At 42.1% G+C, this 20,489-nt stretch overlaps 1 protein-coding gene across 1 annotated transcript in view; it reads right to left on the reverse strand.

Moving 5' to 3' along the window:
* Positions 1–8,939: 8,939 nt before the first annotated feature.
* The window catches only part of Cdkal1 (CDK5 regulatory subunit associated protein 1 like 1), a 732,899-nt gene continuing 721,349 nt past the window's right edge, over positions 8,940–20,489 (reverse strand). The window contains exon 15 of the mRNA XM_004640150.2: positions 8,940–9,864. Within this exon, the coding sequence (XP_004640207.2) occupies positions 9,673–9,864 (192 nt within the window). The 3' untranslated portion in view covers positions 8,940–9,672. The remainder of the gene's footprint in view (positions 9,865–20,489) is intronic.

Genomic DNA, 20,489 nt, shown 5'->3' on the forward strand with positions numbered 1-20,489 from the left:
TTTTTTTTTTTAGTTTTGTTAGATATGGGTATTCCATTAACATTTAAATATTGTAAGTGCGTGAATTCAACAAAATAATCGAATATAGTCCAGTAGTCCATAATAGTAGTGGGTTATCCATAGGAATTGCAATGTGAGAAGTTGTTGAATTGAGACTTTTACAGCTCAGCATATTAATATGGCTTTACTTTATATACCTCATTTTATACTTTTCTGCTGGATGGTTAACACCAAGATAAAGCAAGACCTATATAACAAGAAATGTATCTTTTGTATCTGATAAGGTCAGTCAAGTACCCTCAGGATTTATCCTGTTACCCTGTACTGAAGTTTGTAGATCCTTTGTCAGTGTCAGCCATGTGGATGAGTCCTGGCCATTGCTTGACCAATTTGCTCTCTCTGAAAGTGTGAGAGAATGTTTTCTCTCCATGTGACTCTCCTTAGGCACACTCTGTTATCAATCACATTGCTCTGCGGCCCCATAATCTCCTTGATCAGAAAATTTGGGACACAACTGAGTTACATGATGTTACATTATAGGTTCTCCTCTGTCCTGAGTCCTCACTGACTTTGAAAGGCTAGGGCCAAAATGTTGGCTGTCCTTACAGTCCTTGTTTTTCTCTAATTTTTGGTCTACAAACTTGTGTTGCTAACCCTCCAGAAGAGAAGCTTATTATTACGCTACAACATATGCAGTTGGGTTTAAGCTCAGTATCTGTCTGAATATCAAACATCTTAGACATAACATGGAACAAGTATTTTCCATATAGTATTGATATGTTAAACTTTAAGTCTGTACAAAATATGGAGAAAAACTTTAAAAAATTATTTTAAAAATATGAATAAACAATTACATATTTTTGCACAGAAATTTAGAAATCTAACCATATACAGCATTATAGCAGGATAGCCCTGCGACATATTTTTTCTTGTCTCTTTTTTAATTTATTACCTTTTTTTTTTTTAAACAAACATTTACGTGAGAGACAGTATGGCAATAATTGGTATGTCATGACAAAAAGTATTTAGAAGACCAGAATGACAGGCATTCCAAGTGTGACCCTTCTTTTACATATTGCTTTCTTCAGTGCAGTTGCTTAGTTCACAGGTATCAGCATATATAGTTAGTCAGGGTGAGAATCCTACCAATTAACTGCTAGTTTTGAAAATTTGTTAATGTTTCTCAGGATGATTGCCTTACCTACCTTGTACGTAGAAATGTATGGTTTTGCCCTTGTCATGTTTCCCAGCTTTTCTCCTGGCCCTCGCCTCATTGTCCAATCCTCAAGTTCTCACTTTCCTTTTAATTGTTATACCTTTCTATTTGTATTTCTTCTTTTGAGTTCTTATACTAGGGAGACAATATGATATTTACACATGTGGATCTGGTTTATTTCACTTGAGTATATCTTCAAGTGGCATCCACTTAAATATAAATGCTTCAAGTTTGCCATTCTTTATAGTTGAGTGATACTCCATTGTATAAAAATACTACATCCTTTTCATCCATTCTTCAGGTGATGGACATTTTGGTTGTTTCCAAGATTTGGCTATCACAAATTGTGCTGCTATAAACATAGGTACACATATATCACTATGATATGATGCTTTCAGTTCCTCTGGGAAAATTCCCAGTAGGGAGATAGCTAGCTTGAATGGGATTTCCAGTCTTAGTTTTTTAAGGAGTTTCCACACTGATTTCCATAATGGTTGCACCAGTCTACATTCCCACCAGCAATGAAGAAGGGTTCCTTTTTCCCCACAGCCTCTCCAACATTTGTTGTTGATTGATTTCTTTATGATAGCCATTCTTTGTGGGGTGAGATGGTATCTCAGTGTTGTTTTAATTTGCATTTTACAGATGGCTAGTGAGGTGGAACATTTTTTCATATATTTATTCTGTTCTTTAATTTCGTCCTCTGAGAAGTGTGTGTTCATCTGATGCCCATTTCTGGATTGGGTCTTTAAATTTTGGGGCCCTAATGTTTTTTAGTTCTTCATAAATTCTAGAGAGCACATCTTTGTCTGAGTGCTTATTAGAGTTTTTCAAATTTTTTTTTGAAATTTCAGCTGTTTCCCATGCGATTTGATTTTTGTTCATGAACTCTTTGCCTACCCCTATGTCTTCAAGAGTTCCTCCTACTTTCTCTTCCAGGATATTTAGTGTTTCTGTTTTAATGTTTAGATCTTTAATCCAGTTTGACTTTAGCTTAGTGCATGGTGATAGACCAGTGTCATTTTAGTTTTCGGCATGTAGAGAGCCAGTTTTTCCAGCACCATTTGTTAAAAAGGCTTTCTTCCAGTAAGCATGTCTGGCCCCTTTGTCAAAGATCAGGTGACTGAGTGTGTTCATAGAGGCCTCTGCATCTTCTAATCTATTCCACTGATCCTCAGGTCTATTTTGCTGCCAGTACCATGCTGATTTTATCACAGCAGCTTTGTAGTATAATTTCAAGTGAGGAAGTTTAATGCCTCCTGCCTTGTCTTTATTGCCCAATATTGCCTTTGCTATTCTAGGTCTTTTCTGGTTCCAAATAAATTTTAGAAACGATTTCTCTAGGTCTTTGAGGTATGTTGGTGGTAGTTTGATAGGGTTGATGTTATCTTTAAATGTGCTTACTGACCGTTTGTTTTTGTTGTTTTGAGAAATGTGTAATGAAGTCTGTTACTCAGTTTTAAGTTGGGTTCATTATTGTAAGTTCTTATACAGTATTTGAAAATATTTTCTTTCACTCTGTAGGTTGTATGTCTGCATTCCTAAGCATCCTTTGATATGCAAAAGTTCCTGATTTAGATGAACTCCAATTTATTTTTCTTTTGTTACTTGTACTTTTGGCATCTATCTATGGAATTATTGCCAAATCCAAAGCTATGATTTGGAATTTTTCCAGGGTATTCTTGGAGTTTTATAATTTTCTATCTTAAGTTTTTGTCTTTGATCTCCTTTGTGTTGTGTGTGTGGTGTATAATAAAGGTCCATCCCTTTACATGTATATCCAGGCCTTTTCCAGTGGTACTTTTAAAAACTTTTTCTGATGGAATAGTCTTTGCATTCTGGTTGAAAATTAGTGACCAGATGTATGTGCTAATTTACTTCTGGGTTTGGAATTCTATGGCCTTTTTTTTTATACCAGCACTATACTGTTCAAATTACCATAGTTTTCAACTTGGTCAGTGTGAGTCCTTCAACTTTTTCTTTTTCAATACTGAGACCCCTTTCTATTCCATATTTAATTTTCCATTCCTGCTTCCCCAGTGCTGCTGGAATATTAAATGTGTAACTTTTCAGGAAATACTGACATCTTACTACTACTAAATCTTCCATTCATGAACATGGGATACCTTCTCATTTTAAGATATTTTAAATTTCTTTTAGCAATATTTTTTGGCTTTTCAATACAGAAGATGCTTAACCTTGTTAGATTTAAAAATATTTTAGATCTATTCTAAATGAGGTTACATTATTAATTTTGTTTTTGAGGTGTTCATTGCTTATGTATAGAAACAATTTTTGCGTTTTGTTCTTATAGTCTATAATTTTTCAGAATGAATTGCTTTATTCATTTCTTTATATATAAGATCAGGATTTTCCACTCATAAGATCATGTCATCTGCAAATACAGTTGTACCTCCTCCTAGTTTGCATGCATTTTTCTTCATACAACTTTGTAATACCTCTCACTATAATTTCCAGCACAATCCTGAATAGCAGTGATATACATACGTGATCTTGTTTGGTTCTTGCTGGGGCGAGCTTTTAGCTATTCAACATGAAGAAAGATAGCAGCTGTGGAGTTTTCACAAACACTCTTTATCACATTGGGAAATTTCTTATACCATTTTTTTAAATGAAAGTGGATTCAATAAAATGTTTACTGTCCATTTCATAGCTGTGTATTTTTCCCTTTCTGCTTTTATTCCATTAGTGACACAGCACATTGATTTTATGTTGAACTACCCCTAAAGTCCTAGGATAAAACTCACTTGGTCACCACAAATATAAATAATCCTTTTAATATGTTGCTAGATTCAATCTGGAAATATTTTGTTGATAATTTTGGCAAGTTCTTTTGGCTTAAGGTTTACCTTTTTTGTGATGTCCTTATCTATCCAATATCAGGGTAATGCTGACCTTACAGAATCAGTTGGAATTGTTTGCTTCTTTTTAGTATTTTGGAAAGAGCTGAGAGGACCAGCATCACTTCATTTGGAAGAATTCACCTCTCTGCTCTCTGGTCTGCAACTGTTGTCAAGAATATGACTTTTTTTTTTTTTTTTTTTTTTTCATGGGAAGTCTCATTTTTAAGGGAAGAAAGGCATTTGTAAGGAAATGAAGACATTAACTTGGGGGTGGGTCCATCTCCTCAAGAGAATTTCCCAAGGGACCTCCTCTATACCAAGTTCAAGCTTAAGCTTCATTCAGAGGACCTGTTTAAATCAATCATTTCAAATCCAGAAGGGTAAAGATATACAGTATCCTCCTGCAAGGGCAGAATTCTTACTGTTCACAAAGTAGTACCAGTATTATTTTCAAGGTTGATAGTGTCATCGATGTCACCCAAGTGGGAGGTTATACTTTGAAAGAACATATTTAAAAGTAAGCTGTTGCTTGTAATTGCAGTCACCATGTTTCTGCATGCTATGCTGTAGTTCACAGAATGGGCCTGAGGTATGAAACACTGTTAGTAAACAAGCTTTACACATATTTGGAAATCCTTAGGTCCGTTGCTCTGTATGGAAACTGGAGGTCAACACAGAAGTTAAAACTGGGCCTTAGAACTTGCTTGGGATAATGTGCATAGTTATTATGATTAATTAGGCAGACTAGATAAACTCAGGAGCTAAAAGTCCTAGATTTGAAGGCATTTCTGGACTCCGTATCTTCCCTTACGTTGAGCTAAGCTGCCGCACTGTGTTCTTCTTCCCCAGGGACTTGCCCCATTTGTCCCTGTAAGTGTACATAGATGTGCATTAACAAGAAAAACTGGAAGAGACCAAGTGAAACCCTTTGCTTTGACATCTACATAGTTGGGATATGGTAGGCACAGAATGTGAAGAAAAAGGACTGGGAAGACATAGGTGGCAGGAAGTGAAAGAATAACAGCTCCGAGAGAATAACAGCATCCTTAACTCCTTTATGGTTTCCTTTTACCTCATGGCAGGGCTGGGGAGGGTGGGTTCTGGCCTGCAAATCTTGTTGCTCCTTTCATCTTCAGCTATGGAAACCTCCTTGGTGACCTCAGATTGCCTGCCCACACTGTTCATTAATCTGATCTCCTCCAACGCTGCTTTAATCCATTTTCTTTGCATTTTTCTTCCTTTAGTGCATATATATATATATATATATATGTATTTGGTTCAAGGATCTCACTACACAGCTCAGACTTGTAGTGATCCTGTTTTCAGCCCCCAACCCCCACCTCTGAGGGCAGGGCCTGTCGACATTTGGTGCCAGGGATTGAACCCTGGTCTCCGTGCTTGCCTAAGCAGGCACTTAGTCCATTGAGCTGTCTCGTTGGCCCCCCTTTAGTGTATTTGTTAGTGTAAGACTCTGCTTCTCTTGAGGCGCAAATCTTTCGATTCTACACATGGGTTCTGTTGGGTGGTCATGTGTGGATACTAGGATTTAAAACACCTAACTTTATAAAATTAGGCTTCATCTTTAAATTATTAAAGTCATCATGAAATGAAAGGAGATGAGTCCTTTATATATGTGACCTCACTTCATTTCTCAATGATTCTACAAAGAAATCTTGTCCCTATTTTATAGATAAGGCTCAAAAAGGGAAAATGGCCTGGGTGGAATTTCAATCAGTTTTGTTGACGCTAAATATCTCTTGTCTTTTTCCAATATTACCAGCCCCAGATTTATACTGGGAAAATTCAGATTGAATCAAATTTATTCATAACCTTAACTCCTTTACAGTTTCAACATCATAAAAACCAAACTTTATGATAATTTAAGCATGTGCTTACCAAAGAAGTGCTACTGACAAGCTACCTCTCAGAGGAAAATGTATGAGAAGTGATTGGGCCCTATGACTAAAGATGACTGACAGCAGTTCTCCAAATTAGGTGCCATAGGGCAGAAGTTCTCAAACTTACTTGACTAACAGCACTCCTTGTGCAAAGGAACAGTTAAACCATTGTTTATTAAGTATACGTCCTAATAATTCAATAAGTATTAGTGTCCTAATATAAGAATTATTTAAGAAAAAGATACATGTGTCTTGGAATAAAAGTATTTATTTCATATTAAAATTAACCAGTCATTAGTGGCATGTGCACCTTGGTTGGGTACTGCACCACACTACAAACCTTTGAAGATAATCACCAGGCTTATTTCTTATCCCACATTGCTTTGCATTGGTATTTTACCATGGCAACTACCAACAACTTAGTTTTATAAAGACAAGGAGTGTTGAAAAATGTTGCACAAAGGTTGGAATCTGGACTGTTATTTGGAGCTAGTAGTTGTGACATGTGACAGGGACTGATGTTTCCTTCAAAATTTAAGATATTCCAGGGGACTCCTGTGTGTGCACTGAAGCACCCTGGGTGCCTGGGGTGCAGACACGCTTTTTATGTATGCAGATTCATTTTTATTGTCTATCTTTTGTACCGCATGACGTTCTGGTATATACAGACACAGTGAAATGGTTTCCGCATCTCGTATTTTGTTATCGTTGCAAACCTTAACAGTTTTTCTCTTTCTCCCCTATGTACTCTCATCCCTTCCTCCTTTCTCTTCTGTTTTGTGATGACAAAACCTCTTGAAGCTTCGTTCATAATTCAAATTTTCCAACCGTGACATTTCATAATGGATACTGAAATTTCAACCTGGAGTGAAGTCAACACACCAAGTCAGTATATGCTTTAATTGAAGTACTTATGGAAATCTGATATTGAGACACATTTTACCTGGGGCAAAGTTTTTAGCAAAGAATTCCTTACATTCTCAAATGAAGTGTTTTGTAGTTGGTGAAGCAGGGACAAGGAGGAAGGGAAGAATGAGGAAGGGAAAAAAAAATACCTGACTCATTTATTTAAAATGCGTATCAGGCACCATGTCCTTCACGGAGCAGGACCATACCAAGTAAAGAGCTGAGTTCCTGCAGAACTCAGGTGTCCACACAGCTAACCCCAGCTACCTATCTGTGCATGGAGATAAAGCTGAGGCCAAACACTGGCTGAGGTGTGGGAAGATTTCCCAATATAGGAGTTCAGCTTTGGAGGCAAGCTGCGTTCAGGTTCTGCTCCTAGCTCTGAGGCTCCTGTGCCAGTTTGTCTTGCGAGTCTGATATTTTTCCTCATTGAAATGGGAATAATACCTCTCCCAAAGTGGCCTCTTCAAGCCTGGTTAGCACCTGTGCAGTGCACACTACACATCGAGTACTTTAAAGTAGTAGTTAATGGCTCTTATTATTAAAATAGCCAGCAGAGAATCTGCTGAAGAATATGAAAGGTACAGAAGAAAACATCAAAGAGGATGGCAGAGTTCACATCAGCAGCTGGCAGAATGTGGACTGGCACAGCCACTTCGGAAAGCCCCATGCCAGTGGCTACGCATTGGAGCACATGCACACACAGTCCTTCAACGCCTAGCTATATGCTCAGCACTCAGATATTGTGTTGTCAAACATCTGCACGGCAGCACTATATACATGGCCAAAAAGCACCAGACACCACTCAGAATGTAGACCGAATAAATCCCAGGGGCTAGCTCAGACCACAAAATGAACACTGCGCAAGAGAGAGCACCAGTGAGTCGCTGCCGGGTACAGCAGCAGATAAGCATTCCACACTGCTGCTGAGCGCAGTCCGGCGAGCTGAGACAGTGCGCTTCATGTGAGTCCGCCTATATAAATGCACATCAATCTACAGCGTTACTTTAGGGAGTGCTTTTCAGCGGGCCAGGACGGTAGACAATGAGCCTTCTGGGGCTGGCTACAGTGTGTACTCACTTTTTAAAAATCCTTGTGATTTGAGTACATTTTTCCAATAGTTTTTCAAATAGGTTTTCATAGTTTAAGAAAACCTTTGCCATGCCTCTTGCCAACTGGTCACCAAGAGGGTGACTGCTACTGCTTATGCTCCAGGCCCTTCTGCAGGGCAGTGACATTGTTTCTTTTTTGGACCAAAGAGCAGAGACAAGTTGCAGTGTAACAGGGCAAGTCACACTTGTGGTGGGTGGGGAGAAGCCTGGATGTGGAAAATAGTCCTTGAATCAAAAGGAAGGAGTGTGGAAGAGGGGGAAGCACAGAGCTGTGGGTGGGCAGTGAGAAACGTGAAGCAGAAAACAAAATACTGCGCCGGGGAGATGGCTCAGTGGAATAAGTGCTTCCCTGGCAAGCTCAAGGGCCTGAGTTCAATCCCCTGTTCTGCCAAAAAATAAAAAAGAAAAAGAAAAAAAAGAAAGAAAACAAAATGCTGTCCCTCTCTGTCTCCTGCCAGTCACAGGCCTAAAGCATTTCTTCTCTCCCACACAGTGTGCCTCAGGCTTTAGGTGATAGCCCTTTGTTCAGTGAGTTCCACGCTGGGACCCACTGTTGTTAACAAAGAAATAATGTGTAGAGTTGAAGAATGGAAGTAAGTGGCATGCTCGGTCTTCTGATCCCCATCAGGCCCACTCCCGCTGAGGTGTGCTGTGCTCTGACTGGACTCGGGCACTGAGAGCTTTCACCTTAAATAATGAGCTCCTCCCGGAAGCACGCGACACATTTAGAGGAACTGTACCAACCCTTCCGTGTAAGCATGCATATGTACATTTCTTGAAATTAGCTGATGACATACTTAAACACTGATTTGTGCTCCTCAGAAGACATATAAAAGAGAAGGAGAACGAGGGTTTAGAGGAAAATATTCAATGGTAGCCACAAGGCACTCAATTTACCTGTGCCCACACAATCCAAATAGCTTAAATTCTGATAGACAAATGATTTATTTATTACACCAATTCTTTTTATTGTGAAACAAATCATTTCACTTAGTAAAGACCAATGGTGTTAGGTAGGAATAAAAAGGTGATCTGATTGGTCTAAGCTGCCAGAAAAAAAGGGGCATGGTTTGATTTTGACAAATCTAACTTTTCAAAGTTTGTGGACACTGTGGCAGTGGGTGATTCTTCATGTTTTGGAGACTGTTGCCAGCAGTCCTTGAAGTGCCAGGCTCTCCTGCACATTCCTACAGGATTCGGGCTCCAGACACAGGCTTCTGTGTAAACTTCACAAGAACACATCTGCTGTGAAGGAGGTGTTTGTAGTGCTGGAACGCCAAACAAAGCATGAAGAAGATATGCCTTAAAATATTTACGAAGGATCAAGAATTCTTCCACATAAGGAAAAGATAACCAGTACCACTGTATAGTTAGGTATGCACCTGAAGATTGGAAACTTTTAAAAAATGTGACCATTTGTATTGCTTGCTAAAAATAAGCTCACAGGAATTTAACTTGAAAGATATGGTATGGCAGCTGCAATTCAGCTGTAGTCAGGCAGTCCATGTGCTCAACGCTGTGTGAGACAGGGAAAGCCTCACCACGAGTGGGCAGAAGAGGAGGCAGCTCAGCAAGTATACACTGCCGCCCTTCCAGAATGGACGCGGTCACTTTCCTGTTCACTGAAGGTTTTAATTAGAAATGTATTCTTCACAGATGCTTCATTTCACGGTGTTCTAATTATAGACCCTGGCAAAAACGGCAAAAAGAAGAGCAACAAGAGCCAGGCCTGCGGCCACCCTCCACGCGCAGTCTCCATGCAGCCCTTGCATCCACAGCCCCACCGGGGAACACCCTGAGCGGCGGTGAGTCGCAGCAGGGGAGTGCGATACCAGATTCCGGTGAGTCCCCAGCATATTTCTGAATTCCTACAAAGAGAGAAACAGAGTTAAATGTGACTATCATTCAGAGAGAGCCCTGTTGCAGCAGCAGTGAAGCACGGGCTCCTGAAAGGTGTCCCCAGTCCCTTACTCCTACAGGGACATGTTGAAACACTGAGCCTGGCTCAGGCTGCCCCAAGATGGGGTGCATTTTAGCTTTGTTTCAGAAGGGTCACAACAAGCTCATGACTTTTCAGAGCACATGTGAGTACAGCAGAGATAAACAGTGTTTATGGAGAATCCGGCAAAATTTATGTAGGGCAGAGTCAGCTCACAAACATCTCACTTTTAGGAATATAATCTTATTTATTCAGCAACAGAATAATCACTAAACCAAAAAAAACCAAGGAGCCACTTTATTAGGCAAACACACTCCTTTAGGACAGAATCTCAGGTGCTGCGGGAGGGTGAGTCACCAGACTCCCCGCACAGTTCCCACTGATTGCCTTGCTGTGTCATACAAGTAGTGTCATTTTTTCTGTGTGCCCAACATGGAGGAGGTGGAAAGCCCACCTTGGAGAGAGCATCTGGGCTTAGAACACCGCTTTTTAGGTGCTCTCTGTTCAGAGCTCCTTAGTGGAGAGAGGAGCAGCCGGCTGCTCTCAGGCTGGCACTGGTGTTTTAGAGCATCAGCTGGCTCCATTATAGGAGACTCAGCTTACACATACCCTTTAGGTCAGCGACCTCCCACCCAGTGTGGGATGGATGCCCTGCTGACCTGACACTTTGAGAGATGCAGGAGAGGGTGGGTGTGCTGGTAAAGCTCCACTGTGTCCACCTGACTGGCTTGGCAGACCCCATGTCCAGTGTGTCTGGGTGCTCGTGGAGGCTCACCTTGGTCACTAGGCCTGATGTCCTGCTCCTTCTCTCTGGCACTGCCCACCTCCTTCACTTTGCATCACCACGCACTAAGCAGCTGCTCCGCGATATGCACCCACCACAAGGTTTCTGCCTTGGAGTCATTAACTATGGGCTAAATCTCTTTCAATCACCAGCCAAGTGAAGGCTCTCCCCTTAAGGTATGGGTGTCATGTACTGTGCCGGTGATGGAGAGCTGGCTAACACAGCAGGGAAGGTCAGAAGAGAAACACTGGAGAAAGGCACATGGGGCAGAGAGAGGGAGAGACCACGGGGGCAGTACAGCACAGAGCCCACTCGTGTGAGGAGAAACCTAGGGAAGCATAAAATGTCCTCAAACCACCCTTTTGTTCTGCCTGTTCTTCAAGTGCTCTAACAACCCATGGCACACCTCTAGCTTCTGCAGGGAGCAGTGTCTTGTGCCCTGAATGGAGTTTAAGCAGGACTGTGAGGGTGGGCTGAGGGCAGTAGGGAAGAGGGCTAGGACCTGTGCTGGGACCTGGCAACTGAGGAGGTGATGAGATAAAAGGGGGATAATGAAGACCTGTATTAGGATGATGGCAAGGGGAGGAAAGAACAAGTTTTTTTTTTTTGTTTTGTTTCGTTTTTTTTTTTTTGTTTGTTTGTTTGTTTTTTTATGCAGAATCAACAGGATTTGAATTCTAATGGTGGGGTAATGAGAAATACAAAGAATAGGAGTTGGGGATATGAAATAGTGTTTACAGCCCAATTCCACTGCCTAACATTTATGGGTGGTAGCTGTGGAAACATTCTTGCTTTGACTGTGGGAGACTAATTATAAAATTAATCAAGCTGTTGGCTACCAGGATAAATCTAAGCCCCAATGACACAGTCCCACTGATATTTACTTCTGCACTACTCAGGCTTCTGTGCAACATGCTGCCATTCTCCCTGTACTCTCAGCCACACGGCTTGACCTTTCTGCCACAGCAGACCCCAGCCACAGCGGGTCAGTGGGGCAGCGAGATGCACACCGGCCTCTAGAAGACAGGGTATGGCAGGAGGACAGCTTTCTGTGCATAACTGGGGAGCTGGCAACATCTTGGCAAGTTTCCACTTTGATTAAACATAGTCTCAAAAGCAGTACTCGAGGGGCCGGGGAGATAGCTCAATGGAATAACTACCTCCCAGCCAAGCAAAAGACCCTCAGAAAAAAACACAGAAAAAAAAAAAAAAAAAAAAAAAAAAAAAAAAAAAAGTACTCACACATACATGGCAAATGTGGGAAAGAAAGCTTTTTTGCTGGAATGATGGAAGGTGTGCGAGTTCCTCACAAGCACCAGGTACAAAGGTGTCACAGGCAGCCTTGAGCAGCCATCCTGCATGGAACTCTGCCCTGCTCTGGCTGAGGATCTGCTGCCAGGTAGGTGCTACCTTCAAGGCAGCCAAGAACACATATGGTAGCTGTGCGAGGCTCAGGCTGCTGGGCACAGTGAGGAATTGCTGGTGTCCCCACTGTTACCCTGCCCACTGCTATAATGGAGGCATGAGGGGGCATGGAGCAATGCTAGGCTGCATCTCCCCACCCAAGTGCACACTCCTGGGGGGACTGAGAGCATCTGCACCTGGGTTCAGCTGCATCCGCATGCGCTCATGGCCAGGCAGGCAGGACAGCTGAAGGACGAGCAGAGAAGCCCTGGTCACGCCCTGCCCTACCCCATGGTGCACAGCTAAGGAGGTTCAAGAGCAACTCTTCTGGGCTCCAGCTGAGGTCCTGTTCCCAGATGACACTGCCGCAGCACAGCAGAAAGGAAAAGCACAGCTCCTGGTACATTGTGGCTGGGCAAAATTCAGCCCCAGTTCAGAGTGTTTGACCTTGGCCTGGTGCCTCCCAGTCAAGAAGCTACAATGTAACTTGTGGTGGCTGGCCAGCCATCTGACTGACCTGTCAAGGCTGGCTAAGTCTTAGAGCATTCCCAAGTTGACTGGGTTTACACACCTACTTTTGGCCCCACAAAGCTGTGGTCCAGGTAATAACACCTGTGTTCTTGGCTTAAAATAATAACAACAACAACAAAAACTCCTTTGACTTTTGGTGACAGTCTAAACCCTCTTCCTCTCTTCCTTCCAACACATTGGCAATACAATTCTGTTCATAATACAGTCACCTGTTAACCTACCAGAACAGCTTATCTGTGGTTGCATTCAACGTGGCCATTCTCTTTTTTGGGATCACCTTTTATTCTCTCCAACATTCAAACACTTAGCACGCTTGAACATAACTGACTCACCAATGGTATTTCAGTGAGGAGCCTCCCTCTGTTCCTCGTGGACAAATCCGCATCGCAGACTCAGGTGGAAAGCAAGAGTGAGCTTCATACTGCCACAGAAGCCCACTGCCCAGCCCCTCCCGAAGAGCAAGGTGGGAATGTGGTAACACACGTGAAGGAAGTGCGGCTCATCTGTCACACTGTGCTGTTTTATTATTTTCACCCTTTCCCAAACCAATACCATGAGTTTGATGATACTGTTTTAAATAGGTTTTTCAGATGACAGTAGTAAGTAGCCAGCTAGCTTTGTACATTTCAATTGCTACTACCACTATGACACCAAAGAAAAGTAATTTAGAAATTCAGGAAATACTTGGTCTTTCATACAGGCCCAGGCACTCAAACATGGAAATGTTTGACCACAGCAGAGTTCCATACAGGGAGAAGTAAAGTTTGTGAATGGAATATAACATTTCTATGATACAATAAAAAAATGCTTGCAGATGAACATAAATAGCTAAAAGAAAAATAAAGTCGACCTAGATAACACATACAGAGCAATTCTCATAACTGACTTTAAAGAAAGACTAGCTATGGCCAATAGTCCCAGAAAATAAATAGCCTCAAAGCTTCCCTAGACTTTTTAAGCACTATCAATAGGTTACTGAAACAAAGTTTTAAACACATTATTCAAAACAGAAATTTGAAACAAGGCAGTCTTGCCTTTGTTCAATCTAAACTATGCTTGTATTTATTTAACAGACTACAGGATACATTGACAATTCTAGTGGACACCCTGATAGCCTGCCTTAACATGGGCTTCTCCTGTCTTACAAATCTCACTCTTCAATCTAATTCCAAACCTACTTACTTACTCTTAAATATTCTCTAAGATAGGTGTGGTGGTGCATGTCTTTAATCCCAGCACTGGGGAGGCTAAGGCAGGAGGGCTGCTGTAAATTCAAGGCCAGCCTGGGCTACACAGAGTGAGACTATATCTCAAAAACAAACCAACCCCTCCAGGAAATCCAATAATCTCTAGTATATCGCTCAGTAATGGCAAACCCTTTAGAGTTTTCAATGATACAAACAGCCTGCTACAGCACAGATGCCACTGGTTCACTACTACTGGTATAGCCTATCAAATCCTTTTTAAAGCAGGAAATATATGTATATCAAGAAAACTGTTCAGAAACTTTTAAGGCTTATCATTTGGCCAGTTAAAGACACAGGCAGTTGGGGGCTGAAGGTATGGCCAGGCAGCACAGTGCCTGCTTAGCATGAGGAAGGCCCTGGGTTCAATCCCAGGCTCTACAGCCACACACGGTAAAGGCAGTTGGGATGGTAGCAACGTTCTGTCTGTCTTCTTCTCCTGTAGTAGTTACGTATATACTGATGGGAACAGGAAACAGACATCTTTAAGCTGAGTCATTTCATGCCATGAGACACAAATGGGTTTTAGACACTGTGAAGTGCTTGGTAATGGATATCCCAGCTCCAGCTGAGGATTCTCAAGCAAATCTTTTTATTCTTACTTAGCCTCCATTGCCTCACTTCTAAAATCAGAAACTGGTAGCTCTTTGCATCATAGCACTGATAATGGTGAAATGTATAAAGTACTCTGAATGCTTAAAACTCAGTGGATTCCATGGCAATCTATGGTACTAATGGAACAAGCAAATGGCCTTGGGTATTCTTGTAAAATTACACTATTTGTTGCTCAAATATGATTACCCTACCCACAATATTTCTGTTGCTTACACACAGCATTAGCCAGCACCAGTGTAATGGATGAATACAGGTTTGGAATTCAGACACCAAAAACTGAGTTCAGGCAGTCAGGTGATCTTGGCCAGATAGCACAAACTGTGTAAGCCTAGTGACTGCTGTGACGTAGGAGTACCAGTTATGTGTTGCTAAAGCAGAAACAATATGCTCAGAGCCCTGACTGAGTGCCTGAAATACAGAAGGCTTATAGGGAATATGGCTTGGAAATCAGAGGGGGGCCTCAGCCTCCCACAGTACTGATGCCATTACCAAGATGAGGTGTCGGGTCTGGCATCCTCAGCTGTTATAAAGGCACTTATCTATGTGGAAGAAACTCCCTGAGCTGTGCAGACAGTGCCACCCACCCCTAGTTTAGTGAGTGTGAGGGACTGTGCAGTGAGCCGTCTGGAAACCTCTAACTAAAGCCATATTACTGTCTCCTCAGGACCTACTCTGGGGAGTCCTCACAGCACAGGCCCGGGTGTTCTGTGCATGGGCCTGTTGCTCCTTCCAGGCTGTGCCAGCCTTGCTCTCCAGGGCTTTCCAGGGCTCAGTGACCACTGCGTGAGTGTTAGTATGGTGTGTTCACATTTCCCTGTGAAATGCTATTTACCTGCTGTACTTTTTATTAGATTGCCAGGTCAAGGGGACAGTCACACCTCATCAGTGTGACATAGCCGAAATACACAATAGGGTAATGGGGATGGAGAAAGCTCACCAATGGAAAAGCAGTAGATTATACTGTATAGTTTTCTGTCATGGTTTGGGATTTTTGCAAGATGAACAATATAGTACCAGGACACATTTTAAAATATTTTATAATGAATCACCCAAGAATCATATATAACAAGCTCAGGAAATCTATCTACATACTAAATACTAAAGAATTCAGCTAAGGGCCTGGGTCCTAATATCCTGCATGAGTCCAGATGAAAACCTAGAACTCATAGTAATGCCTCCCACAAGTCCAATGGGAGGCCTAGAGCCCACAACGAAGTCTCAAGCAGGTCTACTTCAACTTCTTGGATCTGTGCTGGAAAGGGCAAAAGGTCAGTGGTGGAAGCTAGAAACTCTATGCCAGTGGGATGAAGGATCGGTGCTATCAGGCAGAGGGATCTGAACTGGAGCTAGGAAGCAACGCTCAAGACAGGCACCAGAGCTCCCTCCAAAAGTACCACAACCATCCTCAGCAACAGTGAAGTCCTAAGCTCCTCCAGTGACGAGGAAAGCTGAGTTCCCACTAGGAAAGCCAATGCAACAAGCTTCTCCATGAGGTTCCATCTTCCCCTCCAGAGCCAGGAAGCGATGCTCAAGATAAGGACCACAGCTCCTCCAAAGTTCATCAGGAAAGCCAGCATGACAAGGTCCTCCAGCAGAACTGCCCAAGAGAACTAGCAGCTTCCAACAGCTCCAACAGCTTCTCTAAACAGCATCCCTAACAGCATTTTGGCAGCTTCTCCTGTTCTGCCTTTATGCTGCTGGCAACAATCCTCAGCTGGGCCTCCCACACCTAGCACCGCGCTAATTCAGTTCATGTAGGTTTAAGAAGTTGACCATTAGTGAACTTAGAAATACACTACATTTTCTAATGGTACTTAAAGTATATCAGACTCAGGGTACTAAACAGTACAAATTTAAGCCAGGCATCTTAGCACACACACAGCTAATTCCAGCACTTTCAAAGTGTGAGGTAGGAGGATCCCAAGTTCAAATTCAGCCTGGGCCATGAACAAGACCCTGTCTCAAATTAAGTAAACAAATGGAAAGGCATGGGGATACAGCTCAGTGCAAAGGCCGTAGATTCAATCTCCAGCAGCACAAAGCAAAACCTTTTTTAAAAACCAAATTTGTATTTATACTACTAGTCAGTTGAAGGCCTAAGACTGAGGTGTTGGCAGGGCTGCACTCCTTCTGGAGGCTTTGCATGAGAACATGCGTCTTTGACCCTTCTTGTCCTAAAAGATTCCTGCATCCACTGGCATGTGGCCTTTCCTCTATCTCCACACCGGGAATATAGACAGGAGCCTTGTGGTTCACACTGGACCCACCAGAATGATCCTGGATAATCTTTCCATCTCAAAATCCCTAACTTAAGCACATCAGCAAAGTTGCCAAGTTAAGTAACAGGTTCAGAAGTTGCAGGGACCGAGACGTGGACATTATGGGGAACAGAGATTTCAGTGCCTACATTCACGGCATCTGTAATCCCTAGCTCTCATCCCATCAGGAAGGGCTGCACAGGAGTGTGTGCTCCAATGGAGGTGCACAGCTCTGGAAAGGGGTGCAGGGCACCACCAGGCAGGGTGGCTGGCAGGCCAGGAGGTTTCCTGGAGATGGAAGATGAGGGGAGTGCGGGACTCAGCCTCTGTTGATCCTTTTCCTTGTGCTGAGCTAACAGGCCTTGCTGAGCCCTGAAGGAAAGTGCACCTGAGTTAGTTTCCTGATGGATGCTTGTATTTCTACTTGCTCCTTTGCATTCCACATTTGAATTTTCATTTACTTGCAAGTATCCTTTTCTAGGGAGCTGGATAGGCTTGGGGTTCCAATGGAAGAAAATCTGCCACTAGAAGACCTCTCCAGCAATTCCTACTTCTCAGTAAACATGCAGATAAAGTATAGTATGACAGATGGCTGCAGAACACAAAGCTCAAGGATCTAGCAAGAAGCAGAAGATGGGTTCTATTGTAAAAATACTAAGTAGAAAAGTGCTGTTTCTTACTGTGCCAAGAAAAGCCTGAAGTGCTTTCCATGCATTCTCTCCTCCAACCCTCCAAGCTACCAAGGAAGGAGTTGACATCACCCAAATCAACAGGGTATCGGCATGAACAGTCAAGCAGATGAGAGATTTGGCTTTAGTCATACTAGGCACATACTACAGCAATACATCAGAGCTACATTTATAATCCAACACAAGTAAATGAGAAAAACCAGGCCCTGCATGATTATTAAAATGACCCTCAGGATACAGCTTTCCATTGAATGTGCTACACACACCCTCCTTGCCACTGCAGCTTGTGCAGGCAATGGTGTTATTTCTTATTTTCCTGCAAAAGGCGAAAAGCCAGGCCATTTCTCACTTCTGTCTTGCAGTTCTGAGCCACGAGGAGACTGTAAACATGACCTGCAGGTAGCACATTCCTGTGTTTTCTCAGAACATACCCACATGCATGCACATATTAGAACATGCTGCAAAATGTGTTTTAATGAGGAACAGTTGGTCTGGTTCTGTTCAAATAAAAGACATCCCTGTAAGACAGTTGCCACCTGTCTGCCCATCTTGCAGTGCAGCTTCTAAATGCCTTCTTCTGTCCCTGGCACCTACAGGGGTTGCCAGGGCCCTGTAAATACATGCTAGTTGTCAGCTCCCTTGGTTGACAGACATCCCCATGCCTGTGCTTCATATCATTACCAGATACCAGGACATTCAGGGGATGAAGGGTGCCAAGCTCTTCTTCTCCGCTATTCTCCCAGCCACAGGAGCATTTAACACCACATAAGATTATCTCCAAGTAAAGATGTTAGTATTCGCTAATTCTTTCTTTTTGTACCGGGGATTGAACTCAGGAAGTATTCTCTAATTCTTGACATCTATGTTAAAAAAACAATATTACATGCATAGCCCATCAGCATTATAGGCACACTGGAATGTGATATGGCCAACAAATTAAAGTTGGGATTAATTAGGCCTTTTCATTTATTTTGGAAGAATATCTACTTCTTATAACCTCTGTCACACAGTTACATGATGAGAGCACGATGTCAGCATTCTTAGGAAGGAGTGGTTCTACATCAGACATTATTCATAAGTTCTTCCCTTACTGTGAATGTGTGTAACTGCTGTCAAGTCATTAAAATTTTAAGCTGGAAGATATACACAAAAACCACTTTAATCTTAATATCCTGGATGAGTTTTTAATCTTATTTTGGTGATAGCAAAGTAAACAGAAGGCTTTGCTAATAAGGCTGACTATAAATTACTGAACTATCTGCTGTATGATCAAATGAATTTCATATTATATTTGGAATAATTTTGCTTTGACATCCACCAAAGGAATAGCTCTGATGTGCCCTGCGTGGCCTTGGTGATCCATCTTGCTGGACCCCAACCCTCAGACATGAATGGCGCCAAATGAAAGAAAGATAATCATATCAAAAGCCAAACCTTGGCATCTGCCCACCACCCAGTTATTATTTTCTGTGTAACAAAGAAATAGTTGTATAGACAACTGTATTGCATTTGATTCAAGAGATATGAAAACAACTCATAAGCTCCAAAACTGGAGTTGATGGATTCAAAACATCTCATGGCTCACTCAGAGGCACTGTGAAGAGCTTGAAGGGCACAAAATAACATGATAAAGAAAAAACTGTTTGATGGCTCAGACCTCACAATAAACACGGCTTTATAGCACACCCTTTAACATACAGGCTCTGCAGAAAACCTCCTGGAACCAAGGCTAGGACCAGGGCACGGAAACATTGTTTTCGTGGTACGGGGTCTCACTGCACAGCTTGGACTCCTAGTGATACTCCTGTTTTTAGCCTCCCTAGCACTGGGATTACAGGCGTTGAGCCATCATGCCTGGACTCTGTTGTGGTCTCAGCACCCCGGGGGTAGGAGTGGCACAGCACTCAGTCCCAGGAATCAAACCCTCCATGGAAACATTCTTACAACACGCATTACTCAGTGCAGTACTATCAGAAAGCCATGTCCATCATAACTGCATTTTCATCCCTGAAATATAAACTTAAGAAAATATCTAACATAAGCATCACTAATACAAACCGCCACATCATGAGTTTTTTTTATGCCTCTCAACACTTAGCTGTTTGTTTCTAGCTGAATGACTTCATCTGCAATGTTCTTAATCCTTCCTCAAGTTAGTACCAAATTCCCTTTCAAATGCACTTATACTTTTCTAATTTTTGGACTCATACATTTAGCTAAATAAGGAAGGGTATAGGGTAGAAGATTCAGATCTAAAATGAATTATACAGAGTAAAGATCTTTGACAACAGTGTGTATTATTTATTTATATAAAACATCTCTGGATCTACAGCCACAAAAGTGGGTGTATGTTAAAAGTGGGTGTATATCATCAGAGGTCTGGCATCTGAGATACAAACACATTTATTTTTATTTCTCCTTCAGTGCTAATTTTTCTCCATAGAGAAGCCATACAGAGGAAGTCCTCTAATAGCTACCCTTAAGGAAATTATGCAAGGGGTTAAAGTTTAGAAACTGCTCTAGAATGTGTCACATGAGGCTCTTTCTCCTGAGACAAGAGCCACAGATGGGCACACATGAAGCAGACCTGGCAGAGAGCAGGAGGCAACAGGCAGCCTGGATGGATGCGACCTGCAATCAGTGTGCACAACAGCGATAGGCACCTGAAGTCAAACAGCTGAACAAATGAAAGCTACTCCACAGGTATAGCAAACTAAAACAAGAAATGGGAACTGGGTTAAGATGTTTTACTGATGAAGTTTTTTCAATAATCTCTTAACCCACAATTGAAACTATTCTCATTTCATTGGAGTGCACACAGGAAGTGGTAAATGAGGATACTGATAAACATAACAATTGGGTGTACTGAATTTAATGTTTAGGTAATCAGTTCAACTCAGAATAATGACTCCTAAGAGTTTCCTTCCAAGCAGGTAACCAGGAGTCTGTGTTGGCAGATGTATGGTTTGTGTTTTAAATGAAAAGCCACGGGTGATGCTCCCTATTTTGTCACCCTCTCACAAGGTCTA

Source organism: Octodon degus, unplaced genomic scaffold (assembly GCF_000260255.1).
Source record: "Octodon degus isolate 3935 unplaced genomic scaffold, OctDeg1.0 scaffold00119, whole genome shotgun sequence".
Lineage (NCBI taxonomy): Eukaryota > Metazoa > Chordata > Mammalia > Rodentia > Octodontidae > Octodon > Octodon degus.